Here is a 21,360-nt window from a genome sequence, read left to right as displayed (position 1 = left end):
ATCAAGGTTAGAGAAACCTGTCCAAGAATCATAGAAATTCACCGGGTGGGGTGGTGCATGCTATAATCCCAGCATTCAGGGAGGCAGCTCACAACTGTCTGTAACTCCTGTTCCAGGGGGTCTCACACCTTCATACAGACACACACGCAGGCAGAACACCAATGTACATAAAATAAAAACAAATAAAAAAAGAAAGAAAGAAATATGTTCTGGTGTTCTGTTGCATAGGAAAGTCGACTAGTTAAAAACCCATAATATGGCCAGGCAGTGGTGGCGCACAACCTTTAGTCCCAGCACTTGGGAGGCAGAGGCAGGCAGACTGTTCAAGGCCAGCCTAGTCTATATAATGAGTTCAGGACAGCCAAGGCTAAATAAACAGAGAAACTGTGTCTTGAAAAACAACAACAACAACAAAACCCAATTTAGTATATATTTATTTTTAAAAAGCTAGAAGGAAGGATCTCCTCCCTCCCTTTTTTTTCTAACCATAAAGAAATGAGAACTGGCTGGTGGAAATCCCAGCACTTGGGAGGCAGAGGCAGGTGGGTCTCTGTGAGTTCAAGGCCAGCCTGCTCTAAAAAGTGAGTCCAGGAAAGCCAAGGCTACACAGAGAAACCCTGTCTCGAAAAACAAAAACAAAAAACATTGACTTTTATATGTATGGGTATTTTTCCTGCATGCATGTTTATGTACCACCTGCAAGCCTGGTACCCTCGGAATTAAGAAGAGGGTATCAGATCCCTTGCAATTAGAACTATAGATGGTTGTGAGATGCCATGTGGGTTGTGGGAATTAAATCCCAGTCCTCTGGAAGACCATCAAGTCCTCCTAAACTGCTGAGCAATCTCTCCAGCCCAGGCTTTGTTTTTTGTTTTTTTCTTCTTCCTCCTCCCCCCCCCCCCAAGATAGGTGTGTGTCACCACACCTGGCCTGTTTTTGCACTTTTTAAATTTTAATTTATTTACTTTTATTTTATGTGCATGAAACACCCACGTTTCATGAAACACCTGTATGTACGTCTATATGAGAGTGTCAGATCTTGGAGTTACAGACAATTGTGAGCTGCCATGTGGGTGCTGGGGCTTGAACCCAGGTCCTTTGGAAGAGCAGTCAGTGCCCTTAACTGCTGAGTCGTCTCTCTAGCCTCCTAGCTCAGGCTTTGAACTCTTGGTTCTCCTGTCTCTACCTCTCAAGTGTTGAAATCAAAAGCATGTGTCACCGTACCTAGTTTTTGTTTGACTCCCCTCCCCCAGAACATGCTGGGTAAGTGGCGCATGTCTTTATTCCCAGCACTTGGGAGGCAGAGGCAGGTGGATTTCTGAGTTCAATGCCAGCCTGGTTTATAGAGCAAGTTCCAAGACAGTCAGGGTTACACAGAAAAACCCTGTTCAGGGGAAGCTTTTTTTTTTTTTTAATTTACAGAATGTTCTCCAGTTCCATTTATATTGTTGCAGATGACCCATCGCATTGTTTTGTTGGTATGCATATCGCATTGTTTTGTTGGTATGCATATCGCATTGTTTTGTTGGTATGCATATCGCATTGTTTTGTTGGTATGCATATCGCATTGTTTTGTTGGTATGCATATCGCATTGTTTTGTTGGTATGCATATCGCATTGTTTTGTTGGTATGCATATCGCATTGTTTTGTGGGTATCCATATCGCATTGTTTTGTTGGTATGCATATCGCATTGTTTTGTTGGTATGCATATCGCATTGTTTTGTTGGTATGTATATCGCATTGTTTTGTTGGTATGCATATCGCATTGTTTTGTTGGTATGCATATCGCATTGTTTTGTTGGTATGCATATCGCATTGTTTTGTTGGTATGCATATTGCATCGTTTTGTTGGTATGCATTTTGCATTTTGCTTTACCCATTCATCCGCTGATGGACACAGGTTGGTTCTATTTTTTTGGCTACTAGCTAGCGCACACCTCCTCTGCTGCTGCAAGTTAAAAACAGAGTCGCCTATAATCTCAACACTAGGCTGCAAGGGCAGGCAGATCTCTGTGAGTCTGTGGCCGGCTTCATCTGCATAGTGAGCTCTAGATCACCAGGTATACGAAGTAAAACTATCTCAAAAACATCTTTTTTTTTTTTTTTTTTTTTGGTTTGGTTTTTCGAGACAGGGTTTCTCTGTGTAGCCTTGGCTGTCCTGGACTCGCTTTGTAGACCAGGCTGGCCTCGGACTCACAGCGATCCACCTGCCTCTGCCTTCCGAGTGCTGGGATTAAAGGCGTGTGCCACCACGCCTGGCTCAAAAACATCTTTTAAAGCTTGGTGCTGTGGTGCACATCTGTAATCCCCACACTCAGGAAGGCAGTGGAAGGCAGATCTCTGTGAGTTTGAGGCCAGCCTGGTCTACAAAGGGAGTCCAGGATAGCCAAGTGGAATTTCTATTTTTGTTTTATGACATGTATTGTCCATGATACACAGTATATATTGTTGAGCAATTACTGTGGCAGAACACTTAGCTTATGTAATGTAATTTATTTTTATATTTATCTAACTTCACACATTTATGAAATAAGCGTTACCACCAGTTTAAAGAGTAATGACTGGGCTGCAGAGATGGCTCAGAGGTTAAGAGCACTGTCTGTTCTTCCAGAGGTGCTGAGTTCCATTCCCAGCAACCACATGGTGGCTCACAACCATCTATAATGGGATCTGGTGCCCTCTTCTGGTGCACAGACATACATGCAGAAAAAAACACTGTGTACATAATAAATAAATAAATCTTAAAAAAAAAAAAAAAAAAAGGACCAAGGCTTCCAGCGGTATAGTAAGTTAATTGTTCAGCTAGTAAGTACTGAAAAGGAGTTACAGGCAGGGCTGTCCGAGTCCTGTTCTGTCTGATCTTTTGTCTGACCTTGTGTTAAAGGGCCTCTAAGGCTTTCCTTGTCAAGGGTACCAATGAACATGCATTTTATTTTCCTTCTTTTTTGGGGGTGGGGATCAAATCTGCAGGATTGGCCTTCTGCAAGAGCAATACAAGATTTTAACTGCCAAGCCACCTCTCAGGACCCTAAAGCAAAACAAACACCTCACCTTTTGATGTGTATGGGGTGGGACTGGAGATAGATGGCTCGGCAGTTAGATTTATCTGTTGATTTTCTAGAGGACCGTAGTTTGATCCCAGCACCCACATCAGGCAGCTCCTGCGTTCGTAGGCACACACCTGTATACACACACACACACACACACAGATATGATTCACAAATAAAATACCATACATTTAAGATCAAGCATATAGCTCAGTATCTTTTAGGATATTTACCTCTGGCTAACTCCAAACATACACATAAGCTTCTTGTGCACTAACAGTCGCTTTCTAGTCCTCCGGAACTTCAAGAAACCACTTACATACTTTTTATTTTCACGGATTTGCCTGGTTTGGGCATTCCATATAAACAGTGGCCTTTGCATCTGGCTTTTTTCACCTGTTTTCTAGCTTAGTTCATGTTGTAGCATATGTCAGCATTGTGTTCCTTTTCTATTTTTCTTTTTTTTTTTTTTTTTTTTTTTTTTTTTTTGGTTTTTCGAGACAGGGTTTCTCTGTGTAGCCTTGGCCATCCTGGAATCACTTTGTAGACCAGGCTGGCCTCGAACTCACAGTGATCCGCCTGCCTCTGCCTCCCGAGTGCTGGGATTAAAGGCGTGCGCCACCACGCCCGGCTCCTTTTCTATTTTTCACTCAAAAAATTTACTATTATTGTTTTGGTTTTGGTTTTTGAAGACAGGGTTTTTCTGTGTAATAGCCCTGGCTGTCCTGGAACTCTCTTTGTAGACCAAGCCAGCCTCAAACTTAGAGATCCACCTGCCTCTGCCTCCCAAGTGTTGGAATTAAAGGCACGGCCACCACTGCTCAGTGACTATTATTGTTTAATTATATAAGTGTGCATGGTGTGAGTGTGTAAGAGGGGGGGGGGAAGAGAGAGAGGTGGGGAGAGGAGAGGAGGAGGTGGGGGGGAAATGCTACTGAACTCTGCTGAGGTTCGAGGATAACGCCAGAGTTGATTCTCATTCAACCATGCATATAGGTCCTAGAGATGAAACTCAGGTTGTCAGGCTTAATCGTTGAACTATCTTGCTGTCCTCAGATGGTTTTTGTTTTTTATTTTTTGAGACGGGGGTGGGGGGGTGTCTCCTAATGTATACCAGGTTGATATTCAACTCAATACTGGAGCTTTGGATGGACTCCAACTTCTCTCTCTCTCTCTGTCTCTCTGTCTCTCTCTCTCTCTTTCTTTCTTTCTTTCCATTTTAAGACAGGATTTCTCTGTGTAGCCCTGTCCTGCAACTCACTTTGTAGACCAGGCTGGAACTCACTGAGATCTTCCTGCGTTGGCTTCAGGAGTGCTGGGGTTAAAGGCGCAAACCCAGCTGGACTCCCAATTTGTGATCTTCCTCCTCAGACTCCTGTTGGATTACAGGTGAGGGGCCACCATGCCGGCTTTATTATAGAGTTCTAAACGTTCTTTATGTATTCTGTATACTAGTTTCTCATGTTCACAGATTATTTTATATATTCCATTGAATGGCTTTATGAACTGCAAGAAGAGGCACCAAAAAACAAAACAAAACAAAACAAACAAACAAAACAAAACAAAAAACACGCAGGCGAAGACGAGGAAAGGTCAGAAGGGTGATGCCACACAACTCTACCCAAACTTCCTGCAAGTCCTGGGCTAGCGGAGGAATGAGTTTACTGGTACCCAGGAGCTGTCGGCCCCGCCCTCCGCCCTTTGACCCGCGCCGTTTCCGGTTGGAGACGTGGCTTGGGGCCGCCATCTTGGCGAGAAGCGAAGCCGCGGCGGAGGCTCCTGTCAGGGGCAGCAGGATCCGGAGCGGCCAGAGCTCCGCTTCCCTGGGCGGCAGCCCGAGCCCCAGCGGAGCCAGAGCGCGGCGCGCCCCATCTGCGGCCTCACCATGGTAAGCGCCGAGCCGGGCCCGCTTGCCCGGTCCTCGCCGGCTGGGCCGGGACCGCCGGAGCCGCGCCCGGAGCCCCGCTGTCGGCCCGGGGCTTGGCGAGGCCTCCCGGAGAGAATCGGAGCGAGCCGCCGCGCCCACCCGGCCTCCGCCGGCCAGCCCCGCCGCGTCCCCCCGGCACTGCGACCCACTCGTGCTGGTGGTTGTCGCGTGGGCCTTCCGCTCTCACGTCCCGCCGCTTCCCTGCGAGCTCCGCAAGGCTGGGCCCGTCGGCCGCTTCTTGTCCTCCTGTCACCACCTGGTCTCCCGAGACTCTTCTCCCCTCCCCCCGCCCCCCCGCTGAATCGAATGGGGAAGTGGAGGCTCCACGCGAAGTGGTAACTTGGGGCGCCCGTTTGCAGGACCCCGGTGTCCCCGAAGCGTCTGCCCTGGGGTAGCGCGTACGTGTGGTGTCTTTGGCTGCCAGGCTGAGTGGAGTATGTGTATAGAAAGTGAGAAACGGAGTGACAACACGGGGGTTCCGTCTACAAGGAACCTCCTGTTGAGGTGGAGTGACATGCGTGTGGCATCTGGTAATCGCAGATGTTGGGTGGCGTTAGGAGGGGTGGGCTGTGCTTGGGGACCTGTTAGGTGCCTTCGGAGGCCTTATCTTTGCGTACTCATCTGTTACCGAGATAGGAGGCATTAATGTGGGCGAGGATGGGAAAAAGCAGAATCGGCTCCACCAGATCCTGCTCTGTCTACTGAAATCTGGAAATAGAAGAGATTCTACATTTTCCAGCGATCTAGTGATTTTTATCTTTTGAATTTTTTTTTTTAAAGGCTACTTTGAAAGCATACCTAAGTCTTGACAATTTTGGTAACTATACTAAGTCCTATTGACAACTCTTGGTAAGAACTTGGTTAGGGGAGAGATTCATGTTTGGTTTTTAAAATCACTGGAAGCTTTGGGTTTTTTCCCCAGGCTCAGCCGTATAAATTACAACAATTAGGTTTACCTCCCCAAGTTTGGTATTAGACATAAAGTTTCCTAAACCTCATATATCCATCCCGACACCCCCCCCCCCCCCCCCCCCCCCCCCCCCCGCCGCCCCAATGCCACAAGGTTGGTTTTTGGTGCTGCTGTTGTTGTCTTTGTTTGTATGGTTTTTTCTTTTATATTTTAAGATGTTTTTATTTTATGTGTATGAAGTGCTTTGCTCACATGTATGTTTGTGCACCACCTGAAGAGGGTGTCAGAACCCCCAGAACTGTGGACACTTGTCAGCCTCCCTAGGGTCTAGATAATTTAACCCAGGTCCTCTGCAAGAACAAGAAGTGTGTGCCTAACTTCTGAGCCCCCATTCTTTAGTTTTTAGAGAAAGCATTTCTCACTATGTGGACCTGGGTATCCTGAAACTCACTATGTTGACCAGGCCGACCCCTGTCTTCCCAGCACTGGAATTAAAGGTGTGCACATTACTCTTTTACATATTAGGGAGTATTCATAGTAATTGTTAAAGCAGATAATTTTAATATCAAATTTAGAGCCTTATAGAAACCAAATACAGATAGTCTTTACCAAAAGATTATTTTGGAACCTTTAATATTTTAAATTCATTGATAACTGAGGAACATGGCGGATGTGGATGGTGCACACCTGTAATCCCAGCGCTTGGGAGGCAGAGGCTGGAGGATCTCTGTGAAGTCAAAGCCAGCCTGGTCTACAGAGTTCCAGGACCTGCCAAGGCTACACAGAGAAACCCTGTCTGGGAAAACAGAACAAAAGATAATTGAGAAATGGTAAAGCTCTAGGTGTTCAGTGGTAATGTGTTTATACACTCACATATATATATGTGTACATATACATTTCAATTGTGCATGCATATATTTTTTGCTTGTCCTTTTGAGGTATATACATATTCATATAGTGTGTCCTCTAGTTCTGAGTTAGAGACTTAGCATGATTTAGATAGCCCCAAGCCCCTGTGTTGTGGAGAGCAGTTATCTCAGTATGTTTTGCTCTGTCAAGTCAAAAGACTTCTGCATAATGTTTTTGGGCCCTATTTAATTATAAGAAGATCACTGTAGCACAGCATTATCAAGTGGGGTGAAATTAATTAATGTATTTATTAGTTTTTGGAGACAGGGCTTTGCTGTGTAGTCCTGGCTGTCCTGGACTCCCTTTCACCAGGCTGGCCTCCAACTCAACAGCGATCCACCTACCTCTGGCTCCCCGGGTGCTTGGATTAAAGGCTTGCGCCACCATACCTGGTTTATGGGATGAATTTTTATCTCAACGTTGCATCAAAATTTCTAGTAGTTTTTCCTCAACATTTTATTACAGACTTATTTTTATCACACATTTAATCATTCATCCATTTCTTTGTGTAACAGCCTTGCCTGTCCTAGACCTCTGTAGACCAGGCTGCCCTCCAACTACAGAAATCCACCTGCCTCTGCCTCCCTGAGTGCTGGGATTTACGTCATTTACCACCACTCCCTGGTGGTATATAGATTTAATATGATGGCAAATACCTTTGCCTACTGAGCCCAGAAATTGAAGTTTCACATGCTTAAACTCAAAGAGTCTATAGACTTATGGGGCACTTAGTAAAACTTAGTCTGTCTCCCTCCCCCACCCCCCCAGCCCCGTGTGTGTGTGTGTGTGTGTGTGTGTGTGTGTGTGTGTGTGTGTTGTAGGTATTGAACATTTTGTATTGCTCTCTGCCTTATTGAACCAGTGGGGTGGGCTCTCAGGCTCTGCTTGTCTCTGGCTTCCAATGCTGGGGTTACAGGCATCTGCATCCTTGGTGGCATGGCTGGCTTTTTATGTAGGTGACAAGTTTCAAATTTAGGTCTTCATACTTAGAGAGCTTTTAAGTGCTCTTACCAATTCCATCTTCCCAGGCTGCCCCATGCTTTGTTTTGTTTTTTCTTTTTTACATCTGTTCCTTTAGTAGAGCAAGGCAAGCTCTTTATTATCTCCCCACACCCCAGCCTTTTTTTTTAAAGATTTGTTTATTTTCTGCATATGAATATATGTACCATGACATGTGTACCTGGTGCTCTTTTTCAAATAATAAGAAATTTCAAACAACATTTGAAAATCATAGTTACTCATTCTTTTTTAGTAACTCTTTAAAAATATTATGTATATGAATGTTTTGCCTATGTTTGTATGTGTATCACATGCATACCTGGTGCCTGAAGACGCACAGAAAGGGGGATCTGTTCCCTTGGAACTGAAGTTAGAGCTTGTTGTGCATTTCTGTGTGCGCGCTAGGAATCGAACCCAGGCTCTCTGTAAGTGCTGAACTGTTGTTAGGCAAGGTAGCATGCCTTTAATTCCAGCAGGGAGATCTCTGAGTTCATGTGGTCTACATAGTGAGTTTCAGGGTAACCAGGGCTACATAGTGAGAACCTAATGAAAAATGTTGTAGGAGAACTCTATTTCAGAAGTCGCTAAAACTTCAGGAAATGTAACTATGAGGAGAAGCGTTACTATGTTGAGGCATTTAAGAAGGTAATTCTTGAGGGGAAGGAGGGGGCAGCGGTGGCGCACGCCTTTAATCCCAGCACTTGGGAGGCAGAGGCAGGAGGATCTCTGTGAGTTCGAGGCCAGCCTGGTCTACAGAGAGAGTTGCAGGATAGCTAGAGCTATTACACAGAGAAACCCTGTCTTGGAAAAGAAAAGAGAGAAAGGAAAAAAAAGTAGGTAATTGTTAATTTTGCAGAGGATAAATTTATCTCATTCAGAGATGACCTTTATAGAGATATTAGTGATTGGAAGCTGTGTCACCAGTATGGACCCTGTGACTTATGTCCTAGGTGTTTTGAGGCTTATCTGCATTTAGTATAGGGAACTTTGGTCCTGCTTTAGGAGTCTTATTTGCTTATATCTGGTTAATGAAATGACTCAAATAGTCTCAGAGTTTTCCTACTTGAGATACTATTTTTACCCTGCTGATTTTGCTGTTGTTTTTTTTTTGGGGGGGGGGCAGGGTCTCTCTATATAAACCTGGCTGTTCTGGAACTTGCTGTATAGACGAGACTGGCCTCGAACTGACAAGAGATCCACCTGTCTCTACCTCCTCAGTGCTGGAGTTAAAGGCGTGTATTACCATGCCAATCTTACCCTGCTGTTTTATCTTTACATACTCAATTCCTGAATTCATCAAAGTTATGTCTTTTATCAGAGCATATAATGCCTTATAATACAATGTTTAACTTTTTTCTTAAATTTACGAAGTAGGCTGCTTCTGAGCAGAGCATCAATGTTTCTTTTTTCTTTTTAAATTTATTTTGTATGTATGGGTGTGTTTTGATTGCATGTATGTCTGTATCATGTGCATGGCTAGTGCCTGGAAAGTCCAGAAGAGAGTTATCAGATAACCTAAAAGTGGAATATCAGAGAGCTGTGGGTACTGGGAATTGAACCTAGCCATCTTACCAGCTCCAACTGTTTATAATTAGAGCACAAGTGTGATAATAGGTATTGAATACGTCATGCAGCCCTGACATTGTGGCATGTGCAGGGTTATGTCAGCATTCAGGACACAGGCAGGAGGACACAGGCCAGTCTCAGCTACGTAAGGAAAACTCTGAAAGCAAAGCAGAACAACAGAACCAAAGGTTGGAGCTGTAGTGATACAACTCTTACTAAGCTGTACACAGCCCTGCACAAAGTAAATTCAGTATAGAGTTAATAGACGCAGTACAGGAGTATTGTGTTAGTCCTTTAAATCTAGATTTTTCTATTTCTGTCCATTGGCCTCCCCCCCCCCCCCCCGCCCCGAATTTCTCAGAGATTGCAAGCACTGAATCCAGGCTTAAGATCCTTGATGATTAGCCATAGGGGATCCTGGGAACCGAACTCAGGTTGTTGGGTTCTGTGCTATAAAAGGCACGTTCATAACCTCTGAGCCATGTCTTCAGCTGAAATCTAGATTTTTCTAAACTTTGGTTTTTTTAGTTATTTGTTTTAGTATGTATACAGTGTTCTGTCTGCATTCAATACCTGCAGGCCAGAAGAGGGCACCAAATCTCATTTTAGATGGTTGTGAGCCACCATATAGTTGCTGGGAATTGAACACAGGACGTTTGGAAGGGCAGCCAGTGCTCTTAACCTCTGAGCCATCTCTCCAGCCCGATTTTTGTTCTTATTTGAGATGTGGAGTAGATGATAGTATTAGCTCTTGAGATTTCACGTGAGAAAAATGCAGTGTCCACTTAAAGTAAATCAGTAAAAATACAAACCTGTTTGGTGAAGGGATATAGATATAGGGATATAGATGAAACATTTTGCAATATGAATTGTCTTTTAGGATGTGGGGTGGAGTTGTTTTGTTTGAGACAGAATCTCTCTATGTAGCCCTGGCTGTCCTGGAACCTGATATATTGAACAGATTGGTCTTGAACTCACAGATCTACCTACCTGCCTTTGTCTCCCAAGTGCTGGGGCTAAATGCGTACACCACTACACGTGGCTCAGTATGAATTGTTTTATTCTGCTGCTTAAAAATAAGCATGGTAGTAATTCTCTCTCAGATACCCTAACTAGCTAACTTCTTTTCTTTTTATTTTTTTGAGACAGTATTTCTCTGTATAGCCATGGCTGTCCTGGAACTCACTCTGTAGACCAGACTGGCCCTGAGATCCACCCACTTCTGCCTCCTGAGGGCTGGAATTAAAGGTGTGCACCACTGGTGCCCAGCTTCTTCTCCTCCTTTTTTTGTTTGTTTTGTTTTGTTTTGAGGCAAGGTTTTATGTAGCCTAGGCTGGCCTTGAACTCAGTGTATATAATAGGATGACGTTGAGCTTCTAATCCTGCTTCTACCTCCCAGGTGCTGAGACCATGTATTCTTTTTGGATATTGTGGCCTCCTGTACTGTACATTGAAATTGAATGGATGCACATCTGTAATCCCAGCTGCTTTGGAAGCTGAGGCAGAAAGAGCATACATTTGAAGACAGCCTGGACAATTTAGGAAGACCTTGAAATAAGATAAAATAAGATGGAAACTTAAGATAAAATGCTGGGGATTTATAATATGCTTGCTATTATGCTAGAGGCCCTGGGTTCAGTCTCCAGTACTGGGAGAGGGGAGTGTGGCCACTGTGAGATTGACTTTTCTTTCTTTCTTTTTTTTTTTTTTAATTTTTTCTAATATTTTTTAAATTTAATTTTAATTTATGTGCATTGGTGTGAGGGTGTCAGATCTTGGCGTTACAGACAGTTGTGAGCTGCCATGTGGGTGCTAGGAATTGAACCCGGGGCCTTTGGAAGCACAGACAGTGCTCTTAACCACAGAGCCAACTCTTCAGACTTTTATTTTTCAAACCGCACATCTGTAGTGGACAGGTTTCCATAAGGCTGAGAAGTTTAACCAGTAGGTTTATTGTTTAAGAGACTATATGTAACAGTGAATCTTCCCAAATGTATCAGTCTTTCCTTGTTGCTTGTGTTTATGAGTGATTTGATCTGTATACTGAAGAGGCTGTTAGAACACTGCTGAAGCTGGCAATCCCAGCACTTGGGAGGCAGAGGCAGGTGGATTACTGGGTTTGTGACCAGCCTGGTCTACAGAATGAGTTCCAGGACAGCCAGGGCTACGAACAGAGACCCTGTCTCAAAAAAACTAAAAAACAAAACAAAAACCCCACACTGCTTAGCTTTCTGACTCCCCTCATTGGCATTTGAAGGTTCTCCTCTTTCTTCTGCATTTGTTTTGTTAAATAAATGGAAGACAGTAGAAGGTTGTTGGGTCTTAATTATTGTTCATTGTCAAAACTTATGAAACAGCAAGTTATATAGACTTTTCACTTCACAGCTTTTTTTTTGTATGTTTAGATAGAAGGGGGAGAGGGGTGGAAAGGCTAATCAAAGAGCAGATCAACTCAGACTTAACATAAAGGTTTCATATTCTAAGGTAAAACAGAAAGGAAACTCAGGAGCTTCTTTTTTAAAGTTTTTTTGAGACAGAGTTTCTCTGTGTAGCCTTGGCTGTCCTGGACTCACTTTGTAGACCAGGCTGGCCTCAAACTCACAGCAATCTGCCTCCCAAGTGCTGGGATTAAAGGCGTGTGCCACCATGCTCTGCTCCACTCAGGAGCTTCTTAAGCACCACTTTGTTTCCTTTTTCTGTGACAGGTGTAGAGCCTAAGCTGACTGCTCCTCCTGCTTTAGTTTACAAACCTTTAATCTGTCTTATCAGACTTCTGCTTTGGCATGGTAATCTCTATACTGTTTTAAAGAACATGTTTGCTCTGTTGTCTATGGTTGTTCCAAAGTAGAATGCAACCCAGCTCTGAGTCATAACTGACTAATCAATCAGTGGTGTGAATATACCAGGCTGGTGAGATGGCTTAGCTGGTGAAGATACTTGCCACCATGCCTGACAACCTGACTTCAATTCCTAGAACCTGTAGTAGGGGGAAGAGAACTGACTCCCTCAAGTTGTCCTCTGGTTGCCACACAGGTGGGCACTGGGGCATGTGTACACCCATCCACACATACAATCAATCAATCAATCAATACAAATAATAACTAAGTATAGACTTTGGTGAAAATTAGTACACATGCTAATGTGTAGTGCTGGTGGTGGAAGCTTGCAAAATTTTTGTTTTCTTAACTAAAATTTGTTTTTAGTTTTTAATTTTTAAAAAAGATTATATATAGTGTTCTCTCTGCAAGTACATCTACACGCCAGAAGAGGGCACCAGATCTCATTATAGATGGTTGTGAGCCACCATGTGGTTGCTGGGAATTGAACTCAGGACCTTTGGAAGAGCAGTGCTCTTAGCCTCTGAGCCATCTCTCCAGCCTTGTTTTTAATATTAATTTTAAGTATATGAGTATTCTATCTGCATGTACAACTGCATACCAGAAGAGGACATCAAATCATTTGATGGCTGTGAGCCACCATGTGGTTGCTGGGAATTGAACTCAGGACCTCTGGAGGGCAGACAGTGCTCTTAACCACTGAGCCATCTCTCCAGCCCTTTGCTTTGTTTTTTTGAGACAGGGTTTCTCTGTGTATCCTTGGCTGTTCTTTGCAGACCAGACTGGCCTCAGATTCATAAGAGATCTGCCTCTGGGTGCTGGGGTTAACGATGTGCACCACTACGTGCAGCCAAAAAAAATTTATTTATTTATTTAGTTATTTATTTATTTATTTGCTTTAGGTATATTATGAAGTAATTGCTTCATTTTCTTCTCCCTTAACTTGTCTTAGAAATTGCATCCTGTAGTTAAAGGAACAATGAAGTATAGTTTGAAAGACATAATAATGTCACTGAATGTGTATTGTGTGGAAGCTCTCCTGAGATGCTAAGAAAACAAATGTGACCTGGTCATGGTGGCGTACACCTTTAATCCCAGCACTTAGGAGGCAGAGGCAGGCAGATCTCTGTGAGTTAGAGGCCAGCCTGGTCTACAAAAAGAGTTCCAGAGCCGGGCGTGGTGGCACACGCCTTTAATCCCAGCACTCGGGAGGCAGAGGTAGGTGGATCGCTGTGAGTTCGAGGCCAGCCTGGTCTACAAAGTGAGTCCAGGATGGCCAAGGCTACACAGAGAAACCCTGTCTCGAAAAACCAAAAAAAAAAAAAAAAAAAAAAAAAAAAAAAAAAAAAAAGAGTTCCAGGACAGCCAGGGCTATTATACAGAGAAAAACCTGTCTCAAAAAACCAAAAAAAGAAAAAAGAAAGAAAGAAAGAAAACACATGTAAGAAAGAAGTAAGGAGCCGGGCGGTGGTGGCGCACGCCTTTAATCCCAGCACTTCAGAGGCAGAGGTAGGCGGATCGCTGTGGGTTTGAGGCCAGCCTGGTTTACAAAGTGAGTCCAGGACAGCCAAGGCTACACAGAGAAATCCTGTCAAAAAAAAAAAAAAAAAGAAGTAAGGAGTACTTACTTATGTGTATGTTCTTGACAGGTGCTGTTGGCAGCGGCAGTCTGCACGAAAGCGGGAAAGGCTATTGTTTCTCGGCAGTTTGTGGAGATGACCCGAACTCGAATTGAGGGTTTATTAGCAGCCTTCCCAAAACTCATGAACACTGGAAAACAACATACTTTTGTTGAAACAGAGAGTGTAAGATATGTCTACCAACCTATGGAGAAACTGTACATGGTGTTGATCACTACCAAAAACAGCAATATTCTAGAAGATTTGGAGACTTTAAGGCTCTTCTCAAGAGTGGTAAGAGAATAATACTGTATCACTGGGTAGTATTAACGTTTTTTTGTAGAAAGTAGGTTTGACACCAAAGTAGCTGATACAATCAGTTTGTGAACTCTATGTCCCTACCCACATCTCAACAACTTACCAATGCAATTCCATTTTATTTTATTTTATTTAGGTTTCTCTGTGTAATAGCCTGGGCTGTCTTAGACTCACTTTGTAAACCAGGCTGTCCTCAAACACAGAGACCCACCTACCTCTGCCACCTGCCTGCTGAGACTAAAGGCATGCCACCACACCTGGCTTTGTTTTTGTTTTTCGAGACAGGGTTTCTCTGTGTAGCCTTGGCTGTCCTGAACTCACTCTGTAGACCAGGCTGGCCTTGAACTCACAGCGATCCACCTGCCTCTGCCTCCCGAGTGCCTTTTTTTTTTTTTTTTTTTTTTTAATGCCTGCTTGCTTGCTTTTTTTTTCCTATTTATTTTGGAGTGCTGTACTCATCTATTAGCAGTTTGTTAGCGATAACAGCTCTTTATTCATTCAGCAGACTCATGTTGGGTACCTCCCTAAGCTATAAGTAGTCCAAAAGAGACCGTAGACTTGCTCTTTCATATCTTAGTTTTTAACTAATTAAATATGTCTGTTTCTGAAATCATATTATCCACCCCCCCCCCCATGTGTGTCTCTGTCTGTTGGTGTGGGGACAGGGTCTCACTATGTAGTTCTGGTTGGCCTGGAGCTCTCTATGGTAGACCAGGCTAGAGCTCATAGAAATCTGCCCGCCTCCTAAAGTGCTAAGATTAAAGACGTGTGCCACCATGGCCAAATTTGGAAATGTTTTTAGATTAAGACTTTATGTTAGCCGCACGGCAGTAGTGGTGACAGCGGTGCACACCTTTAATCCCAGCACTCGGGAGGCAGAGGCAGGCAGATCGCTCTGAGTTCGAGGCCAGCCTGGTCTACAAAGGGACTCCAGGACAGCCATGGCTACGCAGAGAAACCCTGTCTTGAAAAACCAAAAAAAAAAAAAAAAAAAAAAGTTATGCCAAAGTCTAGTTTAATTTTTTTTTTTTTTTAATTTTATGTGTGTGGGTGTTTTGCTTATATGTCTAAATATGCACCACAGGTATGCTTGGTGCCCAGAAAGGTTGGAAGAGACCATCAGGTCTCCTGAAGCTGGAGAGAGAGATCTGCTGTGTGGGTGCTGAGAGTCAAACCTGAGTCCTCTATAAGAGTAGCTGGTGCTCTTAACCATTGAACCATGTCTCCAGCCCATTGAAAGGAAAGACTTAAGGCCGAGAAAGGCTTCAGATTTCTTTCTTTTTTTCTTTTTCTTTTTTTGTTTGTTTGTTTGTTGTTTGTTTGTGACAAGGTTTCTCTGTGTAGCCCTGACCTGGAATTTGCTGTATAAATTGGGCTGGCTTTGAACTCACAGAGATCCTTTTATTTACTTATTTTTATGTGCATTGGTGTTTTGCTTCCATGTATGTCTGAGTGAGGGTGCCATTATCCCCTGAAAGTGGAGTTAAAAGACAGTTGTGAGCTTCTATGTGGGTGCGAGAATTGAACCCAGATTCTTTGGAAGAGCAGTCTATGCTCTTAACCACTGAGCCACCTCTCCAACCCTATTGTTTGTTTTCTTAGTTGATTTTTTTTTTTTTTAAGATAAGATTGCTTTGTAGCCAAGGATGACCTTGAACTTACACCTTGCAAGTGCTAATATTGTTTTTAAAACTTGTATTTAAAATATAAGACTTAGACTTACAGCATAGCTTCTGTGAAATTCTGTGTTGTTGTTATTGTTTATTTGTTTTTGTTTTTTGAGACAGGGTTATTCTGTGTAGCCTTAGCTGTCCTGGTCTCACCTTGTAGACCAAGCTGACCTCGAACTCACAAAGGTCTACCTGCCTCTGCCTTCTAGATTGCTGGGATTGCAAGCATGCACCACCACACTTGGCTATTGTAAAATTCTTTTTTTTTTTTTTTTTTTTTTTTTTGAGACAGGGTTTCTCTGTCCTGGAACTCACAGCAATCCACTCCTGAGTGCTGGGATTAAAGGTGTGTGCCACCACTGCCCGACTGCTGTGAAACTTTTTTTTTTTTTTTTTTTTAAAGACTTATTTATTTATTATTTATACACAGTGTTTTGCCTGTAAGAATGCCTGCAGCCAGAAGCGTGCACCAGATCTCACTATAGATGGTTATGAGCCTCCATGTGGTTGCTGGGAATTGAACTCAGGACCTTTGGAAGAACAGCCAGTGCTCTTAACCTCTGAGCCATCTCTCCAGCCCTGCTGGGAAACTCTTAATCTTTGTTTTCTGTTACTGTCTCCATAATTAGATCCCTGAATATTGCCGAGCCTTAGAGGAAAACGAAATATCTGAGCACTGTTTTGATTTGATTTTTGCTTTTGATGAAATTGTTGCCTTGGGATACCGAGAGAATGTTAACCTGGCACAGATCAGAACCTTCACAGAAATGGACTCTCACGAGGAGAAAGTATTCAGAGCAGTCAGAGAGGTAAGTGAAGCCTCTGAGACTGCCACTTGGAGTGTCTTTCTTTCTGTTTTCGTTAACCTGGTTTTCCTTGCTAATGTATTGAAAATGTCTCTTTCCATAGACTCAAGAGCGTGAAGCTAAGGCTGAGATGCGGCGTAAAGCAAAGGAATTACAACAGGCCCGAAGAGATGCAGAAAGACTGGGCAAAAAGGCGCCAGGGTTTGGGGGATTTGGTAGTTCTGCAGTATCTGGAGGCAGCACAGCAGCCATGATCACAGAGACTATCATTGAAACTGATAAACCCAAAGTGGCACCTGCACCAGCCAGGTATAGTCTAGTGTATTATCAGCAACCCTAGGTTGCAGGGGAAGGTTCGTATGTGTATGTGTCTTGGGAGTGATATTTGGTTTCTAAGCTGTAAATACTGAGGGACTTAGTGAAGTAAACTGTGATACTAAATTTGGATACATAAAGACAGGGATAAAGGAGACATCTGTGTTATTTTTCCTTTTGTTTGTAAGAGAGTTCTACAGATTATGCCATGATTTCTTCATGCTTATGATGGTTGTCTTAACTTGGGGAAGAAGGGGATATTTAACTGTGGAATATGGATTTCCTTCTTAAAGATTTATTATTTCGTGTGTATGACTACTTTGCCTATGTGCATGTGTGTTCATCATCATTTGTGCCTGATGTCTAAGAGGCCGGAAGAGGGTGTCAGATCACCTTGAGCTGGAGTAATAGAAAATCGTGATTATTTTAATTTTATGTGTATGCCTGTAAGTATGTTATGTGCATTACATGAGTACCTGGTGCCCACAGAAGTGAGGAGAGTACATGAGAACTGAAGCTAGAGACGACCATGAGCCACCATGTTGGTGCTGGGAACCAAACCTAGGACCTCTTCAAGAGCAAGTGTTCTTGACCTCTGAGCCATCTTTCTAGCCCCAGGATGTGGTTTTTCAGTCTTAATGTTTAAGATGAATCTCTGGGCTGTCTGAAATTTATGTAGAATTTGTTTTTGTGCATAGTAACATTTATCATAATGGAAGATGATGAGTTTTCATCAGATCATTTGTGATTATAGAATTATACCTTTGGCATTTGGGTACTTGGTGCTTGCATATTAATAATAGCTGTCCATTTGTATCATTAGCATATTTATCATATATTTACTTATTTTGTATTCTTCCACTTAGACCTTCAGGCCCCAGCAAGGCTTTGAAACTTGGAGCTAAAGGAAAGGAAGTAGATAACTTTGTAGACAAATTGAAATCGGAAGGTGAAACTATTATGTCTTCTAACATGGGGAAACGTACCTCGGAAACAACCAAAGTGCATGCTCCGCCCATTAATATGGAAAGGTAAGCAACAACTTCTTCAAGAACAAACAATACAATTTTTGTTTGGTTTTGTGTTTTTTCTCTCTTTTTAAAAAATTTATTTATTTATGTATATTGTATTCTGCCTGCATGCTCAACTGCAGCCCAGAAGAGGGCACCAGATCTCATTATAGATGGTTGTGAGCCACTATGTGGTTGCTGGGTTGCTGGAAATTGAACTCAGGACCTTTGGAAAAACATCAGTGCTCTAAACCTCTGAGCCATCTCTCCAGCCCCCAACAATAAATTTTTTAAAAATTGTCTTTTTAGAGCCGGGCGTGGTGGCGCACGCCTTTAATCCCAGCACTCGGGAGGCAGAGGCAGGTGGATCACTGTGAGTTCGAGGCCAGCCTGATCTACAAAGTGAGTCCAGGATGGCCAAGGCTACACAGAGAAACCCTGTCTCAAAAAACCAAAAAAAAAAAAAAAAAAAAAAAAAAATGTCTTTTTAAAAAAATTCGTTGTTGTTGGGCGGTGGTGGTGCACGCTTTTAATCCCAGCACTCAGAAGGCAGAGCAGATGGATCCCTGTGAGTTCCAGGCCAGCCAAGGGTACACAGAGAAACCCTGTCTCAAAAAATAAAAAAATAAAAATGGGTTTCACTGTATAGCCATGGCTGGCCTGGAAGTCAGCTGTGCAGATTGGGCTGGCCACAAATTCACAAGATATCCTTCTGCCTCTATCTCTCAAATGCTGGAATTAAAGTTAAGTGCTAATAGGCCTGGGTATTTTTAGTTATGTGTCTGTGTATAGGTTTGTAGAGTACAGGAGCCTAAAGAGGCCAGAGGTGTTAGATCTTCCTGGAGCTAGAGTTAGAGGTGGTTTTGAGCTACCTGATATGGGTGCTGGAGGACTCCTCTACAAGAGCAGTGTGCCCTCTTAACTCCTGCGTCCTCTCTCCAGCCCTGAAAGCTGTCTTTAAAATCTATCTTGTGCTAACCCAGGCTGAGTATACTGTTTACTACTGAGCTGCATACATTCTAGTCCCACAGTCTGGGGCTTTTTAACTTTTACTGATTTAAATTTTTATTTAGAGTATATTCCAGACACTACCTTAAGGTGTGTTTGTCCTCACTTTAAATATCACTGGAGACCCTCTGTCATCTCTGTCCTATGAAGTTTAGAACTTTCCTTTTATTGGCTAATTTAGAAAAATAACTTAGCCTATTGTATAGCTTGTCTCTTAAGGCATGATGGGACATGTCTGTAATCCCAGCATTTGGAGGATGGAGGTTGGAAGATCTGGAGGCCAGCCTCAGTTATTTGAAAACATTACTAAAACAATAACAAAAACAACAACAAAACCCAAATAACTTGAATTATAGGGCTAGAACTACTTTAACCCCATATCTTGTCCTGTCTCTTTCTAATTAAAACTATAAAGGAAAGTCATTCTTTAATATAAAATTAGTAAAGGTCTTTAAAGCAAATTAACACACTACCTTTTAAGTATTTGAATCTACTATAATTTGATTTGTCTTTTATCTCAGGGCTGAAACAATGGTCGGTAGCATTTTTAAGTGATAGGTTAATCAAGTTCATATAATCAGGATGCGAATTTCTTGTCCTTAACCCCAGACCTACAGTTGCTGATAGTTTTGAGCTCAACTGAAAGATGAATCTGAGAGGATGCTACTATCAGGTGTGCATAAAGGGGACTGTTGACTCTTTGTATGTTCTGTTCCTGTTAGAAATGAACAGTTACATTGGACACATCTCTCACTAAAGTATTTGTGCTGTTTTGGTTGCTTTGAGGAAAGCTGAGGCTTTATACTTTTAAAAAAAATTGTTTATGGTGTTTTGTCTGCATGTGTGAAGGAGTCAGATCCCCTGGAACTGAAGTTACAGAGAACTGAGCTGCCATGTGGGTGCTGGGAATTAAACCTGGGTCCTCTGGAAGAGCAGCCAGTGCTCTTAACCACTGAGCCAGCTCTCTAGCCCCAATGCTTTTTTTTTTTTTTTTTTTTTTTTTTTTTTAAGATTTGTTTGGGGCTTTTTTTTTTTTAAATTATGTGTTATGTGTATGAGTCTGTGCATATGTGAATGCAGGTACCCATAGAAGCCAGAAGAGGGCATTGAATTCCCTTAGAACTGGAGTTAAATGCTCACTCCACTGGGTGGTGGGGCTGAGAGCTGAACCCAGGTCTTCTGTGAGAGCAGAATGTGTTCTTAACCACTGGAGGCTTCACACTTATAAACAACATCACATACAAATGGGAATTTAGGACTCATTTCTAAGTGATTAAGTTACCTTAAGCACAGTAAACTTTTGTAAACGTAAAGTGGGGCCCCACATTATCCAAAATTTTAGACTTGTGTTTCTTTGAGTCTGGTGCCTTTGTTTTTCTAAGAAACTAAGAGACTGGGACAGAGAAATAAAAGAACCCAAAATATTCTTTGTAGCCACTGTGGGTTACCTAGCTTCAACATAATTCTAGAACTGAGAAGAGGCTCAACAGTTACAGAGTACTGACTAGCTGTTCTTTTACCTATTTTACTTTATTTTTTTTAAGATTTATTTATTACATATACAATGTCCTGCCTGCATGTATGCCTACACACTAGAAGAGGGCACCAGATCTTATAGATGGTTATGAGCTACCATGTGGTTGCTGAGAATTGAACTCAGGACCTCTAGAAGAGCAGCCAGTGCTCTTAACCTCTGAGCCTCTTAGAGGACAGTTCAGTTCCCACCACCTGCTTGGTGAGTAACAACCATCTGCAACTCTAGTTCTGGCTTCTGTAGGCATGTGGTACACCAGGCCGTAGGCACAGATGTGCTAAACATACGTTTCTATTGTAGGATAGGTATAGATTGTATCAACTAGCTGCACGTAGCAGTAGCATTATTTTTTTTTATTGTCAGTATTTTTAATTTTTATAGTAAAAAAATTATTATTTTTGTTTGTTTGTTTGTTTGTTTGTTTGTTTCTCTGTGTAGCCTTGGCTGTCCTGGACTCCCTTTGTAGACCAGGCTGGCCTCAAACTCACAGCTATCCATGTGCCTCTGCCTCCTGAGTGCTGGGATTAAAGGCATGGGCCACCACACCCAGCTAAAAATTTTTTTTATGTTTGTATAAAAATGTTTAAGCTGGGTACAGTGGTGTGCACCTGCAATCCCAGCACTTAGGGAGGCAGAGGCAGGCACATCTCTGTGGGTTCAAGGCCAGCTTGATCCACAAAGTGAGTCCAGGACAGCCAACAGAGAAACCCTGTCTCAGAAAACAAAACAAAAAACCCCTAAAATACAAAACTTTAATACAAAGCAGACATACACTGTGTCTATACTAGTTATGTTCTATTGCTGTAAAAAACGAAGCAAAACAAAAAACCCACGATGACCAAGACAACTTAGAAAGCATTTAATTGGGGCTTATGTACAGTTT

At 42.7% G+C, this 21,360-nt stretch overlaps 1 protein-coding gene across 1 annotated transcript in view; it reads left to right on the top strand.

Annotated features, from left to right (window-relative positions):
- The first annotated feature begins 4,760 nt into the window (after positions 1-4,760).
- Positions 4,761-21,360, top strand: part of Arcn1 (archain 1) — a 30,490-nt gene continuing 13,890 nt past the window's right edge. Inside the window, exons 1-5 of the mRNA XM_051156318.1 lie at positions 4,761-4,937; positions 13,847-14,110; positions 16,434-16,613; positions 16,714-16,919; positions 17,792-17,956. Coding sequence (XP_051012275.1) covers positions 4,935-4,937; positions 13,847-14,110; positions 16,434-16,613; positions 16,714-16,919; positions 17,792-17,956 — 818 coding nt within the window. The 5' untranslated portion in view covers positions 4,761-4,934. The remainder of the gene's footprint in view (positions 4,938-13,846; positions 14,111-16,433; positions 16,614-16,713; positions 16,920-17,791; positions 17,957-21,360) is intronic.

The sequence above is a fragment of the Acomys russatus genome, chromosome 14 (assembly GCF_903995435.1).
Source record: "Acomys russatus chromosome 14, mAcoRus1.1, whole genome shotgun sequence".
Classification (NCBI taxonomy): domain Eukaryota; kingdom Metazoa; phylum Chordata; class Mammalia; order Rodentia; family Muridae; genus Acomys; species Acomys russatus.
Note: the sequence above shows the minus strand (reverse complement) of the source record. Positions and strands in the feature narration are given on the sequence as shown.